Source organism: Homarus americanus, unplaced genomic scaffold (assembly GCF_018991925.1).
Source record: "Homarus americanus isolate GMGI-L3 unplaced genomic scaffold, GMGI_Hamer_2.0 scaffold23743, whole genome shotgun sequence".
NCBI classification, from domain to species: Eukaryota; Metazoa; Arthropoda; class Malacostraca; order Decapoda; family Nephropidae; genus Homarus; species Homarus americanus.
In genome coordinates this window covers 36183-55000 of record NW_024716296.1, presented here as the reverse complement: position 1 = coordinate 55000, position 18818 = coordinate 36183, and the positions used below count along the sequence as shown (strand labels likewise).

Genomic DNA, 18818 nt, shown 5'->3' with positions numbered 1-18818 from the left:
TTAACCTTGAGAGAGTGAGGAAAGTATTCATAACATATAGTCACGTATGATGAAAGTGACCTCGAGTGATGCAAAAACAAATTTCTTGTCAGTTTTAGCGAAATCTCAGTCGGTGTGACAAGTTTCCTGGATAAAGTTTTGTGTCTTCGTGGTAACAACTGTAATAAGTAACTTCTATTGTCGTATCAGAGGTGACGCTAGTGTGTTACAGTAGTGGGAGAAGCATAACACCTCCTTATGCCCGCCAGTTGTCAGTTACGAAGTCTAAAACCGTTTTCGATTTTCGTCTGTCGTGGAAACGGAATTTTAATGTCGATCTGACAGCACGACGCAACACTGTGGGCCGGTGAGCAGCCTCCCAGGCGCCACACAGCTCACCCCACCCAAGGCACAAGTATATATATATTTTGACGTATATCCCGGGCAAGCAGACTCGCCCAAGATTATCCAAACTCACATCCAAGATATCGTACAGCCGAAGTTTCATAAAGTAAATTAGGTAGCGGGAGAACACGACTGTGGGAGATGTGAGCTGCCTGACGAAGTAGCTGTAGCAGTGTTAACCCTCCAGCCTCCCCTCCACCACCTGCGGCTCACACTGGCGCCGAGGGAAAAACTGGAATCGTCTTAATATATTCAACAAGGCACGGCCGAGGGTTTTATCATCTCTGGTTCAAGATTACACAAAACATAGTAGTTTAGGAAAAAAAATTGAACAAATGAGATATCGGTGCTGGTGACTGATCTGCTGCTATAAGTGTTGAGGCTTTATTTATATACCGTTTTGTGGGCTGCTAGATTGATTTTAGTTGAGAAAAGAAGTTTTTAAGTGTCGTAGAAGTAAATAAGGGTGTATGAGAGGTGTAGAGACGGTTAGAGTGATGTGTGTTGGGTGTGGCCTAGCGTCTCCTGTCTGTCAGAGGGCAGACTTTCTCCCTCGCCCCCTGACCGCCTCTCCTCTACAACAAATCAACTTTATGTTATCATAGGAACATATTTTTTTTGTTGTGCGACGCTGACACACAACTTTTATTTGTGTGTTCATAGTTAGTGTATTGCAGCGGAGGTAGTGTTTGTGGTGTGTTGTGGCGGGCGTGGAGACCAGTCAGCAACCTTATTCTGCACTACAAATAGCTCGTAAAATAAATGGTATCGGACTAGCGATAATGCATTTTGATGTGGACGATTCTCGGCGATTTTGAGAGCTGGTCCCGACCTGATCGTTTGTGGGGCGATCGTCCGCCGGGAACACAGTGAGACAGTCAGGAAGGAAATATTTGTCACTGAGCTTCACACAACTTTGTTTCTTGGAGATTATTTAAGTTGAGTGGCGACGTGGTAGAGAAGGGAGGAGTCGGGTGGAGGTAGCGTGAGGATGAGTGAGGAGGAGAAGGAGAAGGAGAAGCGGGGAGTGTGGCGCCTGTGGGCGTGGGGGCGGAAGGGGCGACGCAGGTACACTCTGAGGGACGTCCAGTCTGAGGAGGACGTGTGCCTCTACAAGGACCCGGTGCCTGTCCTTAAGAAGGGTTACACGTCAGACGATCACCTGTTAGATCAGCGCCGCCCTCACGCCCAATCTGACGACGATGAGGGCGAGAGCGAAGACCCAGACCGTGCCCTGTCTATATGGGAGTCGCTCGCCTGGCGAGACGACAGTCAGGATTCGGAGGACGTGTCCACTGATAAAGACATTACCGAGAGCGAGGTGGAGACCACTGAGAGTGAGAGTGAGGAGGTGAAGAAGGATGGCGGTGCCGTACAGACTATAGTGGAGCGGCTGAGGGCGTGTGGGGCCGGGCATGGGAGGGCAGGCAACCTAAATTGGCCCAACATCGACACGTGGACCTCACATGACCTGAAGCAGTTCCTCATCAACAAGGCACAGCTAGAGCTGGGAGGGCCCTATGATAATGATAGCGTTAATAGTATTGAGATGAAATCTTATGTCCACAATAATTGTAACACTCTTGCTAGCCGGCAAGTGTCACCAGCCCCGGCCATCCCCACCCCACCGGGGGCCACCCCTCGCCCCGTGCCCCTGAGGCCTCGGGGGCGAGGCAGGACTGTAGCGTCGGCCCTCTTAAGGAGGGGTGGGAGGGCCCGGAAAACCAACCAGAGGAGTTCGATGCAGCTGGAACACGTGATGCGAGACTTATCACCACCACCACCACGTCCTCGTCTCTGGTCACTACCAGCCATCATCGTCACCACTTTCGATAACCCCTTGAAGACTCCTTCTCCACCAGGCTTCAGCAACAGCCTCTCCAACAGCATGAACTACTTGACGGTGCCCAACGCCCACACCTACCGTCCCCGTCAGGACACTGAGGACACCCAGAGTGAGCCGTGTTCCACGATGGACGCAATCATGCCCTGTGTCGACAGTGACAAGAAGACCGTCCCTGGAGGTCTGGCCAGCGCCACCAAGTTGGGGTCCATCATGGACTTGTGGTCTGGCCAGTGGCAGGTGCAGGAGGACAGAGAGGCCAGCGACGGCAGACCTTACCCTTCGGGGTCACCACCACCAGACCCAAGACCACAAGCCAACCCAGAGTACCTCCAGTACGAAGAGTCCTTCGTAAGTGTTGCCCTTCTGTCCCTTCTGCAGGTGATAGGTACAATAACTCACTACTGCAGGTGTTAGGTATAATAACTCACTACTGCAGGTGTTAGGTATAATAATTCACTACTGCAGGTGTTAGGTATAATAACTCACTGCTGCAGGTGTTAGGTATAATAATTCACTACTGCAGGTGTTAGGTATAATAACTCACTACTGCAGGTGTTAGGTATAATAACTCACTGCTGCAGGTGTTAGGTATAATAACTCACTATTACAGGTGTTTGGTATAATAACTAAACTACTACAGGTGTTATACTTATGTTAGGTATAATAACTCACTATTGCAGGTGTTAGGTATAATAACTCACTACTACAGGTGTTATATTTGTGTTAGGTATAATAACTCATTACTGCAGGTGTTAGGTATAATAACTCACTGCTGCAGGTGTTAGGTATAATAACTCACTACTACAGGTGTTAGGTATAATAACTCACTATTACAGGTGTTTGGTATAATAACTAAACTACTACAGGTGTTATACTTATGTTAGGTATAATAACTCACTATTGCAGGTGTTAGGTATAATAACTCACTACTACCGGTGTTATATTTGTGTTAGGTATAATAACTCATTACTGCAGGTGTTAGGTATAATAACTCACTGCTGCAGGTGTTAGGTATAATAACTCATTATTGCAGGTGTTTGGTATAATAACTCACTGCTGCAGGTGTTAGGTATAATAACTCACTATTACAGGTGTTAGGTATAATAACTCATTATTGCAGGTGTTTGGTATAATAACTCACTGCTGCAGGTGTTAGGTATAATAACTCACTACTGCAGGTGTTATATTTGTGTTAGGTTTAATAACTCATTACTGCAGGTGTTAGGTATAATAACTCATTATTGCAGGTGTTTGGTATAATAACTCACTGCTGCAGGTGTTAGGCATAATAACTCACTACTACAGGTGTTAGGTATAATAACTCACTATTACAGGTGTTAGGTATAATAACTCACTACTACAGGTGTTAGGTATAATAACTCACTACTACAGGTGTTAGGTATAATAACTCACTATTACAGGTGTTAGGTATAATAACTCACTACTACAGGTGTTAGGTATAATAACTCACAACTACAGGTGTTAGGTATAATAACTCACTACTACAGGTGTTAGGTATAATAACTCACTACTACAGGTGTTAGGTATAATAACTCACTATTACAGGTGTTAGGTATAATAACTCACTATTACAGGTGTTAGGTGTAATAACTCACTACTACAGGTGTTAGGTATAATAACTCACTACTACAAGTGTTAGGTATAATAACTCACTACTGCAGGTGTTAGGTATAATAGTTCTACACCTGTATACTTCATTAATAATAAATAAACACGATCTGTTCCCTCATGTGTTATAATGGCGACTGTCCCTGTTCTGTTTCACGCAGCGCGAGGTAATGTTGTCCAGGCAATTACTAGAAGCCACCCACAGGTACCATTGCTGCGGGCGTGGCATGCCGCCCACCAGTGTTACCACCGCCTCTTATGCTACACTTCCCCAAGGATAACACTGTTACTTGTTCCCCTCCATAAGTCATTAATTTAAACATGGCTTCAGTTGATTATATTCATTTGTGTTTAAGTTTGTGTTGACTTTAGCGTGTAGGCAGTGCTGGGTTATTGACAAGGGCAGCACCAGCAGGAGAAGCAGCAGCAGTGGTAGCAGCTTCTTGCATGTTAACCGTATTGAGTTGTGCTTCCCCCGTGTACTGTACAGTGTAGCAGCCAATCTCTACAGTTGAGTCGCCCCATCTCCACCACCAACCATCACCATCACCCACCACCACCATCCCTCGTCCCCACCACCACCACCATCCCTCGTCCCCACCCCCCATCACCACCCCCCATCACCACCACCACCACCACCATCCTCGTCCCCACCCCATCACCACCCCCCATCACCACCACACCCACCACCACCATCCTCGTCCCCACCCCCATCACCACTCCCATCACCACCCCCACCATCTCACCACCACCCCCACCACCTCACTCTCACCACCACCGCCTCAATGTGTGCTAGTGATAGTCATGTAGCCTCTGATAGCCCCATAGACTGCACCAATAGGCTAGACACCTCAGTATATATAACAGGTCACCAGGCTCCCTCACTCCTGTGTTCTTTATTCCACATATGAGACCATATGTGTAGCAGGTGTGGCACTAGACCATATGTGTAGCGGGTGTGGCACTAGGTGGCGTGGCGCCACAGGTGAGGAATATGTGGCATCACCTCAAACACCTGCCACCTGTGTGGGTCATGTACTATACACCTGGCTAGTAGGATGTTATCTCCTGACCTAACCTAACCCTACCTTAACCTAATCTAACCTAATTGTTCCTTAACCTAACCTAACCTAACCCTGGATTAGAGGAGGGGCTAATTCAGTACACAAGTTGACCTCTGTATATACACCAGAGTGAAGGAGTCGAATCTACTTACCATGATCCTACCCACCTACCATGATCCTACCCACCTACCATGATCCTACCCACCTACCATGATCCTACCCACCTACCATGATCCTACCCACCTACCATGATCCTACCCACCTACCATGATCCTACCCACCTACCATGATCTACCCACCTACCATGATCTACCCACCTACCGCAGTCTACCCACTACCATGATCCTACCCACCTACCATGAGCTACCCACTACCATGAGCTACCCACCACCGCCCAGTCCTACCCACCTACCATGATCCTACCCACCTACCTTGATCTACCCACCTACCATGATCTACCCACCTACCATGATCTACCCACCTACCATGATCCTACCCACCTACCACCGCCCAGTCCTACCCACCTACCATGATCCTACCCACTACCATGATCCTACCCACCTACCATGATCACCCACCTACCACGCAGTCTACCCACCTACCATGATCTACCCACCTACATGATCACCCACCTACCACTTGATCTACCCACCTACCATGATCTACCCACCTACCATGATCCTACCCACCTACCATGATCTACCCACCTACCATGATCCTACCCACCTACCAGTCCTACCACTACCATGATCCCTGCCCACCTACCATGATCTACCCACCTGCCATGATCTGCCACCTACCACTTGATCTGCCCACCTACCATGATCTGCCCACCTACCATGATCTACCCACCATGATCTACCCACCTACATGATCTACCCACCTACCGCAGTCTACCCACCTACTTAGTCTACCCACCTACCGCAATCCTACCCACCTACCATGATCCTACCCACCTACCATGATCACCCACCTACCATGATCTACCCACCTACAAGTCTACCCACCTACCATAGTCTACCCACCTACCATGATCTACCCACCTACCATGATCTGCCCACCTACCACGCAGTCTACCCACCTACCATGATCTACCCACCATGGTCCTACCCACCTACCATGATCTACCCACCTGTGCTTGATCCTACCCACCTACCATGATCTACCCACCTACCATGATCCTACCCACCTACCATGATCTACCCACCTACCATGATCTACCCACCTACCATGATCTACCCACCTACCATGATCTACCCACCTACCATGATCCTACCCTAAATACTACCATACTCGACTCTAGACCAACCTTCATGGAACCATAGAATGAACCCATCGTCACCATAGAGTCATTTGCTTGTTTTAATTAATTACTAAAAATTTTAATTGGTTTCCAAATTAATTTTCCTCGTAATTAGACGCAAAAAAAATTGGCTTCTTATAATAGTTTGTCTTAATAATTTGGAATGTTTATTTTGGTTGTTTTAGTGATGATTAATGTACAGTTGTATGGTAGTTTTAGTGAATAAATATCTGTCTATCTGTCTGTCTCGATCTGTCTGTCTGTCTGTCTATCTGTCTGTCTCGATCTGTCTGTCTGTCTCGCTGTGTCTTGATCTGTCTATCTATCTGTCTGTCTGTCTGTCTGTCTCGCTCTGTCTGTCTCGCTCTGTCTCTCGATCTGTCTGTCTGTGTCTTTCTGTCTATCTGTATATCTATCTATCTGTCTGTCTCAATCTGTCTGTCTCTCTATCTATCTATCTGGGTAGACTAACTCGGGTTCGTGAATCCCTTGTGCTTCAGGCGGTGGATTCAGTATACTCGGAGCCGAAACCTAACCTAACCTAACCTAACCTAGCCTTAACTGAACCTACCTTAACTGAACCTAACCTAACCTAACCTAACCTAACTTAACTTAACTTAACCTAACCTAACCTAGCCCAAATTTTTCCTTTTCCTGACAAATTTCTTAAACATAATTCCCTAATTTTTCTTCCTGTAAATTGTTTCATGGTTTTGTCCCTATAACTTTTCTTCCCTGCCTACTTCTCTATTTATTCCCTGACTTTTTTTCCCCCCCACACGCGGCCATAGGTGTAATTAGTGAGGATAATGGCGTTAATTAGATAAATCTCATCTTAATTTTAACCTCTTTAAACACCTGTTAATGAGTCCTAAAGTAATTAGTGACGTCTGTAGAGGCTGTTACGGCTCACCTGAACAGACAAGAGCCATTATCGGTGTCTGTTAATGATGGTTGGTGATTTGTTCTGTCAGCTGTCTGTCTGTCTGTCTGTCTGTCTGTCTCTCTTAAATAAGTTATTCGCTGATACGATTCCTGATGACCTCTGTCTGTTCGTCCGTTTGTCTGTTTATAAGGCACTATCTCAACCTAACCTTAACCTAACCTTAACCTAACCTTAACCTAACCTAACCTAACCTAACCTAAACCTAAACCTAAACCTAAACCTAACCTAACCTAACCTAACCTTACCTAACCTAACCTTACCCTAACCTTAACTTAACCGAACCTAATCTAAAGAAAAGTTGTTGGGGAATTGTGTTGACATTCGCTAAAAACTGGTGACTTTACATGGCGTTTTTATGGGTAAAGTTGCTTAACGGGAGCTAGCGAGTGTTTCTGTGAGCGAAGAGATATAATAGGTAGCTTAGTGTTGTAACCGACTGATGTTGGTAACTCTGTTGAAGGGGGTCAAGGGTTTGTGTTTGATCTGGTAATACTGTTTCTTCATCATATTACATGCTGTCACATTATGTACACACGCACACACACACTCACACACGATGACCACACACATACACACACGATGACCACACGCACACATACATACGCGATGACCACACACACACGATGACCACACGTACACACATACACAATGACCACGCACGCACACACACACACACACACACACACACACGATGACCACACACACACAAAGGAATTAGGTTAGCGTTAGGGTGATTAATCTTCAGGTGATCCATTATTAGTACAGGTAGAGATGCCGAAGTGTTGTGTTGTGTTACGTTGTGTTGTGTTGCGTTGTGTTGTTGTGTTGAGATAGAAATGATAGTGACGCTTTGAATTGAATCCAGTTATGAAATATTTGATACATTGATTAGCTTTACAACACCAAGGTTGACTAGTTGTTATTGCTGCTGTTGTTGTTGTATAATAGTTGAAGGTTATTTTTTAGTTATAGCTGAGGTTGTGATTGTAGTTATTGAAATAGAACTGATATGGGTAAAGGTGTTGGGAATTTAATAATGTAATTGGTTAAAAATGAGGAGCTTAATGTACAGTGTGGTGACAGTGTACAGTGTGGTGACAGTGTACAGTGTGGTGACAGTGTACAGTGTGGTGACAGTGTACAGTGTGGTGACTGTGGTGAGTGTACAGTGTGGTGATATAGTGTACAGTGTGGTGACAGTGTACAGTGTGGTGATACAGTGTACAGTGTTGTGACAGTGCACAGTGTAGTGACATAGTGCACAGTATAGTGACATATAGTGCACGTGTGTTAATGATTACTGTACGTGTACTAATAGCTAATGTACGTGTATCAATAGTTAGTGTACACTTTACTAGCTCGTGCACGTAGACTAATGGCTTGTGTACGTACATTAATGGCTGGTGTACATGTGTCAATAGTTAGTGTACATATTACTAGCTAGACTCAACCCAAATGTACATGTACTAATAGCTGTCGCACATGTCAGTGACTAGTACACATATAACTAGCTAGGCTCAACTGTACATGTCAGTGACTAGTGCACATATAACTAGCTAGGCTCAACTGTACATGTCAGTGACTAGTGCACATATAACTAGCGACACTCACCCCAACCTTATACTAATAGGCGCTGTACATGTTCCCAACAGATGTATGGTCGTTACTCGGCCAACTTAGCAGAATACGCGAGACAAGAGGCCAGGAGACTACGGGACGACGACCACCACAAAGACGACGCTCTCTTCTCCAAGGAGCTTCAGCCATACCGGGGACGTGTAGCGAGGACGTGTATATCTTTTATAAGGTGAGTCTTGTAGTACCTAACCTAACCTAACCTAACCTAACCTCACCTAACCTAACCTGGCCAATATTTTCCTTAATTTTCCTCCTGTGTGTGTGTGTGTGTGTGTGTGTGTGTGTGTGTGTGTGTGTGTCTTGGTACTGGGACATGCAATAACCAGCTCTTGTCATGTTTGAAAGTCATCGATTATGGGAAAGATTTCATATCACCTGCAAATTTAGACACATCCTTAATGTTACCTGAGGGTTTTGGTTAGGTTAGGTTATGTTATGTATAGATAGATAGCGCTAGGTTAGGTTGGCGCGAGGGTGTCTAATCTTCAGGTGCTCGTAATATTCTTCCTGGAGAGCTTGAGAGAAGGAGTGGTGGTGGTGTGCTTGCTGGTCGTCTTGGCTCACATCCAAGCAAAGTTAGATGGTTCAGATACGTTCCTGTGTTGCTTGTGTTATGACGTAATAATTTCAACACAGTTTTACATCTCACTTCTGGGTGTAGTCTGAGTGTTGATAACATCTCTGGCACATACATACATACATACATACATGTATTCAATGCATATTATATCATTATGTCTAAATCAAACGTAAGTCTGTATATTTTCAGCCACCGGCTGCAATTCTATTAATAAACCGTTTATTATTATTATTACAGTATTATTATTATTATTATTATTATTATTATTATTATTATTATTATTATTATTACATACATACTGTACATGACGTGCAAAACTAATTAAAATTTTCTAAAAGCCATTTGAACAAGTAATAATCCAGATATCAAATTTTGGTTAACAGATCCTTAATTAGCATGTTCAGGAGTACCTATACTGTGATTTTGAACAAAATCTATTTTTTTGCCAAAAATCCTGTAAGGCTTAAGACTTACAATTTTTGTCATTTTCAGCCAAAAAAAAGATTTTGTTCAAAATCTCAGTATAGGTACTCCTGAACATGCTAATTAAGGATCTGTTAACCAAAATTTGATATCTGGATTATTACTTGTTCAAATTACTTACAATTTTTTTTCATTTTCGGAGTATGACAGTATGAAATATGATGATCTCAAAGCCCAACTGGAATTCGTTGTCAGTACCTATTCCAGTGACCTGGAAGCATCTGTTCTAGATGAAATTTTGCAATTTAAAGACATTTTGTCTTCTGAATCTGACAGGTCAGTGACAAACATCTCCACTTTGCTGAGGTCCAAAGATGGTATTTTGACAACTGCCTTTCCATTTGGTAAGAATTGTCCTTACCATCCCCATTACAAATTGTGAAGGAGAGAGGTCTTTCTCTACTCTATCTAGGGTGAAAAATCACCTGAGGTCTACTATGGGACAAACCACACTAAACTCACTTTCATTATTATGCATTGAATCTGGCCTCCTACAATCCCTTGACACAAACAGTATCATTGACAAATTTTCCATGAGAAAAAGTAGGAAGAAGTTATTTTGAAATTCACACAGTTTGCTGTACTTCATGTACTGGCAAAGTTGATTATGCTTCAAGTTAATTGTATTTCATTCATTATTCCCACATATAAGATGTACATGATATAGAACTAATTTGATTAAAAGTAATGATGTGTCACATTGTGTTGAAACTCTAATTTCTTACATTATAATATTATGATATTATGTAATATTTGATTATTGAAACATGCAAACATTTCTATAAATTTGAGGGCCCACTGATGAGTTTGGCCTGGGGCCCACACGTAGGTAAATCCGGCCCTGTACATACATACTGTACATACAATATAAGGATAAATTTCATCATTCAGATAAACAGTATTTACACCATCGTTAACACATATATGTATATTATTATGTTTATTGTTATTCGAAATGTTTATGCTATTATCACAAACATTATTACAACCCCTTTGTGTGTGTGTGTGTGTGTGTGTGTGTGTGTGTGTGTGTGTGTGTGTGTGTGTGTGTGTGTGTGTGTGTGTGTGTGTGTGTGTGTGTGTGTGTGTGTGTGTGTGTGTGTGTGTGTGTGTGTGTGTGTGTGTGTGTGTGTGTGTGTGTGTGTGTGTGTGTGTGTGTGTGTGTGTGTGTGTGTGTGTGTGTGTGTGTGTGTGTGTGTGTGTGTGTGTGTGTGTGTGTGTGTGTGTGTGTGTGTGTGTGTGTGTGTGTGTGTGTGTGTGTGTGTGTGTGTGTGTGTGTGTGTGTGTGTGTGTGTGTGTGTGTGTGTGTGTGTGTGTGTGTGAACAAACTTTTATTACGAGAAAAGTATAAGAGTTTTAGTGTTATTGTGAAAGGAGTCAAGAAGGTAAGCTTATATATTGGCGAGGATAGAGTTCCCCCACAGTTGGCGAGGATAGAGTTCCCCCACAGTTGGCGAGGTTGTCATGTGGCCAAAAAGTTTCCCGGAAAATTAAAATCAGGAAGATAATTGGACTAGAGGAGCTGCCCTTCCTTGCTGACGATAATGGCTAACGATAATTATGACTGACAGTGACGACTAACGATGATGGCTGACGACAATGACTGACGATAATGGCTGACACTGATGGCTAACGATACTGGCTGACATTGACGGCTAACGATGATGGCTGACGATAATAGTTGACGATAATGGCTGACAGTGACGGCTGACGATGGCTGACTGTGACGGCTGACAATAATAGCTTACGATAATGGCTGACAGTGACGGCTGACGGTGACAGCTGACGAAGAAGGCTAAAATATGGGTGTTCGTTTAAATGCACGCCTTTGTCACTGCCACCACTGTAAGCTGGCTAGTATGTGGGTAATGGTGTTGATGCAGTGGGTGGTTGTGTGGGTAGTAGCATGGGTGGCAGTGGGGGTTGGTAGAGGAGTGGATGGTAGTGTGGGTAGGTAGTGGTGTAAATGTGGGCGGTGTGGGAAGAGGCACACAGCAGCACCAACACAGTTCTGTTCGCTAGGTCGGGCAAGCAGCGACCTGCAGGATCGTTGTTACCATTGATCGCTGGGCTGATTGTTGGCCCGCTACACCACCAACACCGCACCTCTGCATCTCCGTATTCCTCCTCTTCCTTGCCTCCATTTATTATCTCGCATATAATTAGTTAAAACTATTCATAATATATATATAATAACGTGGCTGATAAATAGAGTTTGTTTACGTTGTACAGTATTTTATAAAGCGACACATAATCTTAATTCAATTTATCTTAGATTTTTCTTATCTCGGGGTTTATACAGATATGAATTAGTCTTGGTTATATTTTCACCTAACCTAGCCTCCTCCCCCCCAGTGTCATTACATCCCGGAACACGACTTCTCAGACCCAATTTTCCCACAGAAAATGTGTACGGCGGCCACCTCATTGCTCCGAGTTCTCTGTGATGGAGGAGGCAAGTGTGACTCGTATAATAGTGAGTCATCCTTATCGTGGCGAGTTAACTTTCCGCCTCCAACAGTCACCTATTACACTATTACTTTAACTGTTATTGAGTTATGTTAAAGGAAGCGTTGTCCCAGTCATCGTAGGTGGTGTTTACGTTGCCACAAAACTTCACTCCCAAGAATTCGTAGTACACAGCCTAGTCACACCCGGAACTTTCTCACGGGCTTCTACAAATTCTGAAAAATATTAGGTTGTGGTGCCAGTAATGGTGCCATAGTGGCGTGGGAAGTAGTATTAGTGTCTGGTTTAGGGATTATCTTGTTTTCTGTGTTTATGACAAGCCGACGGCGTGGCGTCTGTTATGGCCTCCCATGTGTATGTTGGTAACGATCGTCCATTAACATATTATTAGTATAACTCAAGAATTAAGAAAGCGAACGTGCTCACACCTGACAAATTTATATTCCCTCTAGACACCTCAGTGTTTGTGGGATCAATAAGGTCAAAGGTCAAGGTCACAGCCTGGAAAAACGTTATCCCAGAGTGCCCGAGCGCAGTTATGTTTACGCTGAAGGGTTAAGTTAACTTCTTTCTTCTCTTTATATTGATCTGGGATTTTTCAAGAATATTCTGAGAACTGTAAAGGGTTTATAGAATTAGTCACAGTTTATGTAGAACTAATCTTTAATGTTCAGGTGTTAACATATTGCATATATAAATGAATTCAGTGTTGTTAAATCCGATCTTGTGTTGTCCATAGTCTGTTAGTAGCAAGGCAACTGATTGGCTGGGGAAAAATCATTACATTAATCAATTATATTTATATACTGATATTTTAAGATATAACAACTACTCTGTGTTGATGTCTGATAATTTCCGCACTTAGGAAATAAAAAATTAACACGTGAAATGCTTTGATAACATAAATACAATATATTTAAGAGAACACGAGCATGATGGGGGACGTCACTCCTCTTCACGTGACGTCAAGCAGCAGGTGAAGAATGTCACTGAAAATTTAAAATATTTCACTTGTTTTCTTTAATATATTTATGTTATCAAAGCGTTCCCATTATATTTTCGTAGTGTTAATGAGTAGTAATGATCAGCCGTATAGTGAAAATTCTATTGTAATGTTACGAACTGTGTATAAAGGAATTTAAGGCAATAGAAATAGCTGGGGGGTGGGGGGGGGTTATGATCCTCGTCATGGCTGTCAAAATTCACCTAATCTAATGATGACTTTCTTCAGTACCAATTGTCTTTCTCTACAATACTCAATAGTTTTGTTCAGTGTTTCGTAGGATTCATTGATTATAATTGTGCCCGGGAGAATTACAGTATTACCCCTAATGAGGTAATATGCTAGGCGTCGCGACCAGCTGATCGTAATTTGCTAATTTCCCCCCACACGTAACTTTTATGGGATCAGTAATTCTCGAGTTAAATCGGATACGATTAACTATATTGCTGGGTACGAATTATTTCTAATTAACATTTAACTGTGCACTGACTGCGTTCTGAAAAGGGGAAAGGGGGATACCCTTTCCTCTTTAATAATAATGATAATAATAATAAATTAATACACAATTTTGTTTTTAGACATACATTCTGCTGTATCAGTGGCGAAGAGGATAAAAGAAATCTGATACACAACTTCGTATAATGAATATATTGAGTGGTCTAGTAAGGAGTAGAGTACAGTATAAGCTTACAATAGAGGCGGGACACACTGTAGTGGTTCACCATCGAGCTAGAACACGATTTATCATTTACAATTTTACATCGTCTAACAAATCAACGAAAATTGTGCCCATTCACTACTCACTCAGGCACGACCTACAATCCACACACAAACATATTTTGAAGTAGCATTGGGTTTGAAATATATTATTCCACTCTGTTTTAAGTAAATTTTCTTAGTTTGACGTACAATAGGTTTCTTAGTTAATAGAATTAGAGAATTAAGATATATTTAATCGAGTGAGGCGAGAATAGTAGCTTTAATTTAACATGAAACCACGTAAATTATGATAAAAAAATTAGGTTCAAAAGAAGCAAAGTTTTTTGTGAGTTTTGAATAATGTTTGAGGAAAGGGGAATAGAGGGAGGGAGGGGCGAAAATGGGGACGAGGGTAAGGAGAGACAAAGGGGAGGAAGGAAGGGGTGACAGAGGTTAGTTGACCCCTTGCGAGGCAGCGAAGTAACAGTGGGTCAGTGAGAGGCAGTGCGGACCATGTCGCCTGCTGTGGCCGCTCAGGTAATCAATATATCCCAGTAAATAATGACCTGCTGCTGCACAACTCACCACAGCTCATTTTCAACAGCTGACTGACCTATAACTGACCTGTAGCCTACCTGTAACTGATGTATGTCCTCACTTGTAACTAAACTGTAACCTTAACTGTATCCATAATTGTTTTTTATAATATGGTTTATGTATTATGGATATTTAATTACTTATTTATTTGTTTTCAGACCAATATGGGATCACACATTTGCCCGTCTTGGTGAGGACTGGGTTTTTCTCTTCATCTTAGGTACATTAATGGCAACTATCTCCTTCCTCATTGATGACATCGTTCTTATATGTTTTGGAGGTAAGTTTATGATTATTATTTTATTGTTATTATTAGTGTTGTTGTTGTTCATTTATTTTTGGTTTAGTTTTGAAGTTTGTCTATTATTGAATTTTTCATTTCAGTTTGCTGTAATTTATCGTATCATTTGTATTACTCTGTATTTTATTTTTATTGTAATTGTTTCATTTTATTTTTTATAATTTTCATTTTTTTTTATTTTTTATTTAATTATGATTTTATGTGAATTTATTTATTTATTATAATTTTCTGTTGTTTTAAATATACTTTACTGTAAATTTATTATCTCTCGCTCTCTCTTCTAATATATATATACGTATATATATATATTGATAAAGTCACACAGGAAAAAGGGAAACAATGGAGCACCTTAGCTTTCATCTTTATTCAAGACTTCTTCAGAGGCAACTGAATTACAAGGATTGAGAGAGGCTTATGTACTTCAGGTGACCTTACAAAACATGAGGTCAGGTCAAAAACATGACATCCACTACTCCACACACCCCACCACCACAAACATTAGAGGAGCTTATAAGAAAGGGCGACATAACTAGTCATGTTAAGTCAAGTAAAAAAAAATATGAGACCCACGAATTATCTATCCTACATCTACCTCAAATGCTTTCAAAGCGGAAGAAATGAATAATGAATAATAAGAAATAAATGACAATAATCCAGATAACATCGACGGACTATTAAAAAAAAGTTTTTTTTGGATGTGCTTAGTGGTGATGATCATTTATGGGGGGAGATGTGTAGCTTCAGAGATACATTATGACTTTTTACCCCCAAGAATACTAAATTCCCATACAAGGAGGCAGGGCTTTGAAGCTGATGGAAAATGTGGAGTTAAAAGTATTTTAAACACATAACCCAACCCAACTCAATTCACCTCACCTAACCTAACCTTACTTTACCTAACTCTGACCAAACACTCACCGACTGAAAGTTAAGTGGTCGTAGGTATTCTCGGGCAATCACTTAGCAGAAGTGGTGCAGAACTATATGGTATACTCTGCTCCAGGTGTACATGGGCAAACATTTACTATTCTATGTAGATCGTAAGTAAGTACAGCAACTGATTATAAACTACTTAATGATTTCCTCTCCCCAGCCCGTATGTACCTGCACGAATACCTGCATCAATTTCACTGGGGTCTACAGCTTTTCTCTTGGGTCGTCATTCCTACGCTGTTAGTGATATTTGCCGCGGCGTTCTGTCAGTGGATGGCTCCGTCGGCAGCTGGCTCTGGCATACCCGAGATGAAGACCATCTTAAGAGGTGTTGTGCTTAAGGAATACCTCACCTGGAAGACTTTATTGGCCAAGGTACAGCCCTCGTTGTGCATCTGGATACATACATACATACATTCATACATACAGTACATACATACATACTTACATACATACTTACATACAAAATTACATACATACATACATACATACATACATACATACAAACAGACAGACAGTACATACATACATACATACATACATACATACATACATACATACATACATACATACATACATACATACATACATACATACATACATACAAACAGACAAACAGTATATACATACATACATGCAGACAGTACATACATACATACATACATACATACATACAGACAGACAGACAGTACATACATACATACCAGTACATACATGCATACATATATACCAGTATATGCATACATACATAAGAACATAAGAAAGTGGGATACTGCAGGAGGCCGACTGGCCCATACAGGGCAGATCCCTTTCACACCCATCCCAGCACTTCCATGTGCCTATCCAACTTCGTCTTGAAGCTCCCTAGCGTCCCCGATCCTACTATAGCACTCGGTAGCCTATTCCACATATCCACAACTCTATTACCAAACCAGTGCTTGCCTATATCCTTTCTGAATCGGAATTTATCTAATTTAAAGCCATTTGTTCTAGTTATTTCGTTATTACTGAGCTTCAGAACATCTTCCATTTTACCCTTGTTAATCCCACTTACCCACTTGAACACCTCTATCATATCTCCCCTAACTCTACGCCTCTCTAATGAATGTAAGCCTAAGCTTTTCAGTCTTTCTTCATATGGAAGGTTTCTAATATTATGGATCATTTTTGTCATTCTTCTTTGTACTCTCTCCAAAGAATCTATGTCCATTCTATAATCAGAATCTATGTCCATTCTATACATACCGTACATACATACATACATACAGACAGACTTAGATAGATAGCATGGTTAACTTAGTGTGTACCAGAGTGTGGGTACCGTAGGTGTCTGACAGTGTAGTTAATTAAGACAGAAATACCCGAATTTTTATTTCCTCTCATCATGTAGTTAAATGTGTAACTCTTTATAACATAATCACTTGGTCCACAGATGGTTGGTCTGTCAGCAGTCTTAGGCTCAGGTTTGCCTCTGGGTAAGGAAGGTCCAGTGATGCATATGGCCAGTATAGTGGCCACGATGCTCACCAAGATGCTTCGTTACATTAAGGGAAGTGTTGAGAACGATGCCAGGTCAACAGATCTACTCGCTGCAGCCTGCACTATGGGTGTGGCTGTCTCTTATGCTGCCCCCATTGGAGGTATGTTCAGCCATCACCAACCAAGGTTTTCTCTTATACACCTGTACTGTGTGCTTAATGTGTTAAAGATGAAATTGTTTGGTCACTGTAAACAAGTAGTTGTTATTGCTGTAGTACATTATTTAGTATTGAGTGCAGTATAAGGTTAAATGAGGTTGCAGTGGCCTAGTAAACATGACATTTGTCCCTGTCCTGAAGGTCATTGGTCACACCCTGGGCACTCCCAGTTCACTCAACTGTAAATGGGTACAGTGCTTAACTTTACAGTTGGGGAAGTGAAGGCAGTCAAGTGCAGCGGCTGCCACACTGCCTCCCTGAAGGCTCAATATACAATGTGCTATACCCACACTGTTCTTAATGAGTCATCAGGGTCATGGGACTTACTTTCACTTTTTAATACAGTATGCACTGTACAGTATTTATACTGTAATTGTACATGAATGTATATCCAGAATATATAACAGTAAATGATGTTTGCATTGTGAGCTATATGCAAGTTGCTGATTTTAATTATTTCAAATTATCCTCCAGGTGTGCTCTTCAGTATAGAAGTAACAACTGTGTATTTTGCTGTGCGCAACTACTGGCGTGGGTTCTTTGCTGCTGTAGTAGGGGCCATGTTTTATCGCCTGATGTCTGTCTGGTTCATGGGTGATAGTAAGTACTGATAAGCCTTTAGTCCCGTGATACATGTTGTAATGGTGTTTAGTGATAAACTCAAAAACTGGTGCATGAGAAGTACAATTTATAATGTACAGTGGGTTCATTTCTCACATCAATGCTGTTAGAAATGAACCTTACTGAGAGTCCTTGTGTCAGGTCTAAATACAATCGAACAGTTCCTTAACACATGTGAGAAGATGTTTGACTCTTTACCAGGTTTGATATGGTGTAGATAGTGAGCTTGCCTTGTTATTGAATTTTTTTGGTGTATTTTTTGCTGTATTTGAAATTGGTATTTTGTGTATAGAGACATGTATAGATGAGATAACTCTGCATGATTTTCTGTGTCTTCCTTGTCCCCCATACCATCTAATGATAAAGTTAGAGTCCGTGTGCTAACGTAGAGGCTGTTGTTGTCCCCTCCCCTTCCCTGTGGTTAGTTCATGTGTACTTTAGTTAACAACAGTTCACAAAATTATTTCATTTTTTATTTTATTCAAGTCAGGCTAGTGCCACAGTACAAACATATGATACACTTTTTTTTTTAACTGGCACTAACAGGGCTTGACCATAGTCTTGTTTTTGTATATGTATGTGTATAATTATAGGCAAACCCGACGTACAGTCCAGAAACGTTTCC

The 18818-nt window shown here is 41.8% G+C and overlaps 1 protein-coding gene across 1 annotated transcript in view; it reads left to right on the top strand.

Moving 5' to 3' along the window:
* Positions 1–18818, top strand: part of LOC121858075 (chloride channel protein 2-like) — a 38499-nt gene that overhangs the window by 1127 nt on the left and 18554 nt on the right. The window contains 6 exon segments of the mRNA XM_042354306.1: positions 1–2578; positions 8825–8979; positions 14800–14921; positions 16036–16250; positions 17308–17515; positions 18047–18172. The exon segment at positions 1–2578 is cut by the window's left edge and continues 1127 nt beyond it. Coding sequence (XP_042210240.1) covers positions 1376–2578; positions 8825–8979; positions 14800–14921; positions 16036–16250; positions 17308–17515; positions 18047–18172 — 2029 coding nt within the window. The 5' untranslated portion in view covers positions 1–1375.